Consider the following 6,869-nt stretch of genomic DNA (forward strand, 5'->3'; position numbering starts at 1 on the left):
TGTTGAAAGAAGAATCCAATCGAAGCTGCATTTGTTACTGAAACGATTTGATGCACTGACAGTTTGGGAACGCACATAACCTTGAGAAGGCCAAACAACACGTCTGGGGGGGGAGGGGATGTCGGCCCTGCTCCACGGACACGGCTGCTCTTTGTCCTTGTTCTGTTTTGGACAGCAGTGCTTGGTTAAAGCCAAGAACGGTGCGCAGGTTGCACAGCTCAGCCCGGTCCCTCACGGCCGCGCTGCGCAGTTGGGAGCCCCAGCACCGCTCCTATAGGAAATGCTGGAAGAGAGGGGTGGGCAGGAGAGCCGTGGGACCCCCCCAGGAGCTGAGCACCAGGAAATCTCCTCCTGTGAGGACCGGCCGAGCAGAAAGGGTCCTTTAGACCCGGCTCGCTGTTCGCTTTGCTGCTATACCTGTGGCGGCCGCCGTGGCGGCACCGCCGTGGCCAGTGAAACTGTCTGTACCCAGAGAAGGTGAGCTGTGCTGCTGGGCAGGGCCCCGACCCGCTCCCAAAGCCCAGCGTGGGTGCTTGAAGGAAGGCAGGGAGAAGCCTTGGCAGCTGCTGTGTGTTTTCCATCAGGCACCACGCCGAGCCCTGCCCTGCCGCTGAGCGCAGCACGGCTCCCCAGTATATGAATGTATATTTTATAAGGACTGACACAGATCATGATATCTGAAAAAATACTACAAAATGGAACCTTAGGGCGTTTATTTTTATTTGTACAAACCGACTTTTGGGTTTTTTTTCTTCTTTTTCTTTCTTTCTTTTCGTTTTCGTAAAGGAAAAGCGGGTCATTGCAAAGGGCTGGGTATCTTTCTGTTAATTGTTCCTTCTTTCGTTTCCAAGCAATACCAGGTTCTTCAGCGAGATGGTCTTTGTGCAGAATCATGCCATTCAAACCCATGCTACTGGTCCACACTCAACACCTGCAAGTTTTTTTTAATAACTATAAATACGATATATATAGGAACTAATATAGTAATGCACCGTGTAATGAAGCCTAGTTCAGTATCGGTCCATGGCTTTTAATTCTCTTAACACTATAGATAAGGATTGTGTTACAGTTGCTAACAGGGGCAGGAAGGGCGCAGGCTGTGCGTTCCCAGGTGGTGCCTGGATGAGGGCTGGGATGGGAACGGGCGGCCCGGGGGCTTTCCTGCCCTGTATTGTTACCAGTCAGTACTTGTACAACTTGGTTTCTTCCTTTTTTTCCTTTCCTTTTGGTAATGAATGTTGGGGTACCACCTGCATATAGGGAAAAACAACGTGCTCTGTGCTTTCCTGGTATCTTTTGAACAAGGTACAGTAGCTTTTGTCTATCAACCGAGATCTATACTTGTGGTGTTTCTTTTATTGAACTTAACGGTCTCTTTAGTAAATACAGGTAGGTGAATAATTGTTTCGATTAAAGAGAAAAAAAAGAAAAAAAGAAAAAAAGAAAAAAAAAAAAAGAAAAAAAAAACTCCGCCAAGTTATGTTCTAGGATTACATTTCCTGACAGCTTATCATGTATAACAAACCTTTATTTTATTTCCTTGTGTTCTTCCGAGCTTCTGGTTTTCTTTTGGTTAAAAAAAAAACCAACAAAACAAAAAAAAAACGTGTCTAAAGTACATCAGTGTTAACTCCCTGGCACAGGGAAGAAGGAAATACTTTAATAGTTAATTAAAAAAAAAATAATAATAAATTGCTGAAAGCTCTGCAAAAAGACTGAATGTAAAAAAAAAAAAAAATAAAAATAAAAAAATAAAAAGTGTACATAGTTGTAAAAAAAAAAAAAAAAAAAAAAAAAAGGAAAAAAAAACAACGGAAAAAAAAAAAAGACGACAAAAAAAAAAAAAAAAAAGGAGTTTTTAAACATGTTTATTTTCTATGCACTTTTTTTTATTTAAGTGATAGTTTAATTAATAAACATGTCAAGTTTATTGCTGCAGAGGGCTGCTGCTCGTTTGTTCCGAGGCCGGGCTGCCGTCCCCCGTCCACGGGGCGCTGATGGCGCCGCGGATCCCTTGTCGCAGCCCGGCAGCGCCGCGCTGGGGGGGATGTGGGAGTCGGCCGCGTCGGGGGGCGGAGGAGCCGCGGCCGGGCTGGGATAGGAGGCGATGGGTGAACGTTAACAGGCGGCCGGGCGCCCCGCTGCCCCTCACTGCGCCATGGCCACCGCCAACGACAGAGCCGTGCTGCAGACCATCTTCAACCCCAGCACTCCCTTCGGTGACATCCCCGGGCTGGACGAGGACGAGGACGTTCGGCACGAAGGTGAGGCAGACGCGGCTCGGAGTCCCGCTGGATCCTTGCACGGGGGCGGAAGGGGCTCCGCCTGCACTGAGCGCTGGGGCTCCCGCTGCTGCCCCGGTGTCGCCGCGCGCCGGGACGAGGGACGGCTCTTCCCCGCACAGAGGAGGAGGCCTTCGAGCCGGAGCTGCTGGAGCAGGTGAGGGAGCTGGAGCTGCAGGGCGTTTCTGCTGCCGAATCCGGAGATGTGAGCGCGGCCCTGGAGCGCTTCAGCGAGGCCATCCGCCTGCTGCCCCAGCGCGCCTCGGCCTACAACAACCGCGCACAGGCACTGCGCCTCAAGGGCGACGTGGCAGGTAAGGACCGCGGCACCGGCTGAGCGCCTCGGCCCCGGGCCGCCCCACGTTCCCCCGCCTCCTCTCGCCCCGTCCAGGCGCTCTGCGGGACCTGGATGCCGCCGTCCGCCTGGGCCGGGGCTGCGGCCGAGCCGCGTGCCAAAGCCTGGTGCAGCGCGGTCTGATCCATCGGCTGCAGGGCCGTGACGACGACGCCCGGCGGGACTTCCAGCAGGCGGCGCGGCTGGGCAGCGCCTTCGCACGGCAGCAGCTGGTGCTGCTCAACCCCTATTCTGCCCTCTGCAACCAAATGCTGAGCGAGATGCTGGGGCGGCTGCGCAACCCCGACGTGGTCGGCAGTGACTGAGGCCGCCGCACCGCCGTGCTGACCGAAGCTCAGGGGCGGAGCTGCGCTTGGAGGACTCTGAGGGTTTAGAGGAGGCTGCAGCACGCAGCCGCTCCTCGCTCCAGGGCCGTCGTGGGGAAAGCTTCCTGCACCTCAGCTTTGTCGTGGCTCTGTTCCGTGGCAAATAAACCTCGCTGGCGGCCCAGCAGGGCTCTGGTCCTGGTGTTATGGGTGGTTGCGGCGTTGCTTCCAGCCACACTGCGTGTGGAAGCAGAGAAATGGGCGTGCGAGGATGCCTGCCCTCTTCCTGAGCGTTCTGGGAGTTGTGCTGCAGCCGGGGTGCAGCAGGACCGACCCCAAGATCGCAAGTGCTTCTGAGGGCAGGTTCTGCTCCGTGGCAGCACCCACAGTGAAGGGGTGCTTGGGGCCAGGTTTCTGTGCACAGCTGCCCCATGAAGTGGGTAGGACGCAGGGGCGATGCTCCAGGTAAGGTATGGCCTGGCTGCATGCTGGGGTGACAGGGACTGGATCGGGGATGTCCCCATGTTCCACTCCACCTGCTGCCAAAGGCTGCTGTTGCCTGCTTGGTGCTTGGCTCTGGCCCACCAAGTGAAACCCCGGTGTGGTGATGAGCCCCTGGCTCTGATGCACCATGGTGGGGATGCAGTCTCTTCCACTGCTGGGCAGTGTGCGTGCTGCAGGAGGACAAGAGCAAGGACCAGAGAGCAGCTCCTGTGCTCCATGACACCTCTGTGCCTCCGTTTTACCCGGGTAAGCCAGGTGCCCGCTGCCAGGGAGCGGGTGACCCTGGGCTCCTCCTGATGCTCTGTGCTGGTGCCCACCTGCATCACATATGTGGACCAGGATGAGCACATAGCAGCCACAGCACCTCCAGATTCTTACACCTGGATGCCCACCAACGTCCCCATGCCTGCCTCCATCTTCTGGGTCAGTTCTGCCTCTCAGGTGGGTGTCGCTGGGTGCAGAGACAGATCTTCTGTTTGTTCCTTCCCGCTTTCTTTGCCAAGGTAAGATTTCGGGAGCCACAAGGTGTGGATCTGCACTCTGAAGCCCATTAAGTGTAGCTGATAATTAAAACAGGCTCTGGAAAGCAATGGTCCCAGCTCACAGGTGGCTGTGATGGGCTGATAAGGAGCTCTCCATAACTGATCCATGCTTGCAGGCACAAATGAGTGCGATGGGCAGCGATGCCAACAGGCCGTATATCCACATTTGCCATGTTCTGTTGTGTTCAGGCCACTCTGCAGCTCAGGGTGGGTTCAGCCATTTCTTTCCCAGGAATTTGGGGTTCAGGTTTGTAGCTCTGAGTCCCACACGCTGGTGGATTCACTGTGGTTTTTACACCTTAGAACAGTGTGGGGCAGGGAGTCAGAGCAGGGAACTCTTCTATTTTCCCCTCTAGGGAGATCTGAGCTCTTAGACACTTATTCTTGGCATTACCGTGTACCCCTTCAGCTCAGACCCCCAGAAATGTGCAAACTCTTTGCTTCAGACCCAACTGATGGTGGAAAAATAATGGTCAGAAATAGGAAATCCTGTTTGTGACATCCCAGCTCGTGCCACGAGATGGTGCTGTGAATCAGACCGAAGGAAACCCTCCCTAGCAAACGCGAGTAGAATAAGTCAGCTCCCAAAACCAACCGGACAGCAAAGGGAGGGGTGAAGAGCAGCAGTGTTTCTCTCGAGGCACACGGGGGTGTCTGGAACACGGTTTCCAGATCTCCTGTTGAAACCATTTCGATGTCTGAGGGCTTCCCTGTGTTCCCCAGTTTGTTTCACGCTATGCCTCAGCCATGTCCCTGTTGGTTGCAGGGCAGCTGGAAGAGGTGAGCTTTAAGGTGAGCTTTAAGGATCCCTTCCAACTCAGATGATCCCACGATTCTATGGACGTGACAAGGGTAGCACTGTTTTACTTGGCCCATGCAAAACCCTTGGCTTAAACTCACTGCATTTATGGAGCACAGTCAGGGTTAACGTTCTGTGTCCACGAGCCAGAGCTGCAAACACACCTTTTTGACGCTGGGTACTCGAGCCACCTTCTCTATTTACAGCCTTCTTTTCAAAGGATCATTTACTTGCTTAGCTGTTAAAATACGACGCCGTGGCTGGCAGCCAGGCACAAGGCTCAGTTTCTCCATCTCTTTCATAACTCTGCCTCTCCTGTTGTCTCAGCCCTGTCCCTGACAGCCACAGCCATGCGTTGCTCCTTGAAGTCCTTTCTTACGTGCGTCGAGAGCTGAGTTACCGCACATGAAACTGAGCTCCCGCATACAAGCTTTTCGGATGGTTTTCATTCATTCATCCCTTCTGTTTGAGAATCCTTTCTTCTTGTCCTACTGTGCTTCTAAAATGCTCAATAATAGGCTGGTTGGTTGGTTGCTTTCTGCTTAAGACTTGGTTTCCATGTCAGGCTTGTTGGTGATCCAGAGCAGGATGTCACTCTGAGATACGTGGCTGCTCCTTGTCGTGTTTTCTCTTGTAGTATCTCTGCTCTGCCTTTTCTGGCAGGAATTCAGCAAAGCACTTAAATTAAGTGCAAGCTTGACATGAAGCACAGAGTGCTATTTGTATTGGGGCCTTCACACTTCTTTCTTTGTGGCAATTGAATGTTCCTCCATGAAGTTCCTCGATGCGTCAGCTTTCACATCAAACTCATCTCAATGATCTCAGCATCTCATCTCTGCGTTTGCTCTTTGAGATGTGCAAAACCTCGGGGACTGAATGCACGGAGCCGGTTCCGAAGGCAGTGATGTGGTGATTCTCCACTGGTGATGCAAGAAAGTGTTAGAATGGAAATATTTGTTACCTGTGAGATTTTCATGCATGTAGAACCATAGGATGGTTTGGGTTGCAAGGGAGCATCAAGGGCTGTATGTTGCTGCTCCCTGCACAGGGACACCCACAGCTCAGCAGTGCTCACAGCCCCGTCCAGCCTGACCTTGGCTGTCTGCAGGGACGGGGCACCACCGCCTCTCTGGGCAACCTGTGCCAGCGCCTCACCTCCCCCAAATGCCAAACCTTCCTTTACATCCACTCTAAATAAATCCCCCTGTTCTAATTGGAAGCCATTTCCCCTTGTCCTATCAATATATATTTAATACAGGGCGTGTGTGGGCGAACAAACCCACCCCAAAACTCCCCATTAACTGTGTTCCATAATGCTTTGCCCATTTGTCATTCTGCTGTAGAGCAGCTGAACCAAACCAGAACTAAGATGGCCCAAACAGTGAATGCTCTCCTATGAACTGCAAATTAGCTCCGTCACAATTGACTTCTTTAAGGTTAATCATTAAAAGGAATGCCTCAAGTGGAGATAAGCCAATGAAGGCCTGAAGTCCATTTTTCCCTTCTGAACAAAACTGGTGAGAGTGGTAGACAACAATAGGTGGTAAATTGGGGTCAGGTTTCCCGGTCCCTTTCCCATACACAGAGGTCCCATTTCGTTCCCAATGGGCTTCACCCAATCTGTTCGGCACTGTTGGCAGGTAATGCTGCCCCAACGTGGCTGCAGCAGAAAAGGTTCTGTAGAACAGAGCTCGGGATGCCCAAAGTCAACAACCTCGTGGTGAAATGTGACCCAGACACTGCTGTGCTAATCTCTGGACAACAACACAATGAATAAGAGCAGAACCCTGAAAAACAGGTCTGTGAAACTGCACGGAGGTGATTGCGCTGCTTTATTTGCTCAGGGTTGTGTGTAGTATTTACTCTTGGCTTTGCTTTAATAATTGTGACATCTGGTATTTATCTGAAAATAAGGAAGTGCACCTTATTAGCCAACAGGTCTGAGAGACACATCCAGCTGCGTTCGGTTCCACTGCAGCAGGATAGGTGACAAGTGGTGTGCGAGCAGCTCTGATAACCAGACCTTCATTTCCTCTTGAGCTCAGGCACTAAACTGCAAGAAATGGGGGTGTAGAAGAGAAA

General features: G+C 52.1%; 1 protein-coding gene across 1 annotated transcript; it reads left to right on the top strand.

Annotated features, from left to right (window-relative positions):
* Nucleotides 1–2,108: 2,108 nt before the first annotated feature.
* Nucleotides 2,109–3,129, top strand: TTC36 (tetratricopeptide repeat domain 36). The gene is made up of 3 exons (XM_052697020.1): nt 2,109–2,264; nt 2,405–2,596; nt 2,674–3,129. Exons 1-3 carry the CDS (start codon nt 2,159–2,161, stop codon nt 2,940–2,942), a joined length of 567 nt encoding a protein of 188 aa, XP_052552980.1. The 5' UTR covers nt 2,109–2,158; the 3' UTR covers nt 2,943–3,129.
* The last annotated feature ends 3,740 nt before the right edge of the window (nt 3,130–6,869 follow it).

This window comes from Tympanuchus pallidicinctus, unplaced genomic scaffold (genome assembly GCF_026119805.1).
Source record: "Tympanuchus pallidicinctus isolate F22 unplaced genomic scaffold, pur_lepc_1.0 scaffold30, whole genome shotgun sequence".
In the NCBI taxonomy this organism is placed as follows: Eukaryota; Metazoa; Chordata; class Aves; order Galliformes; family Phasianidae; genus Tympanuchus; species Tympanuchus pallidicinctus.

Bases quoted from the DNA above. Each gene is read 5' to 3' on its own strand.
- TTC36 (XM_052697020.1), top strand. From the start codon at position 2,159: ATGGCCACCGCCAACGACAGAGCCGTGCTGCAGACCATCTTCAACCCC. The intron at 2,265-2,404 runs GTGAGGCAGACG...TTCCCCGCACAG, and splicing joins CGAGGACGTTCGGCACGAAG to AGGAGGAGGCCTTCGAGCCG. The intron at 2,597-2,673 runs GTAAGGACCGCG...CGCCCCGTCCAG, and splicing joins CCTCAAGGGCGACGTGGCAG to GCGCTCTGCGGGACCTGGAT.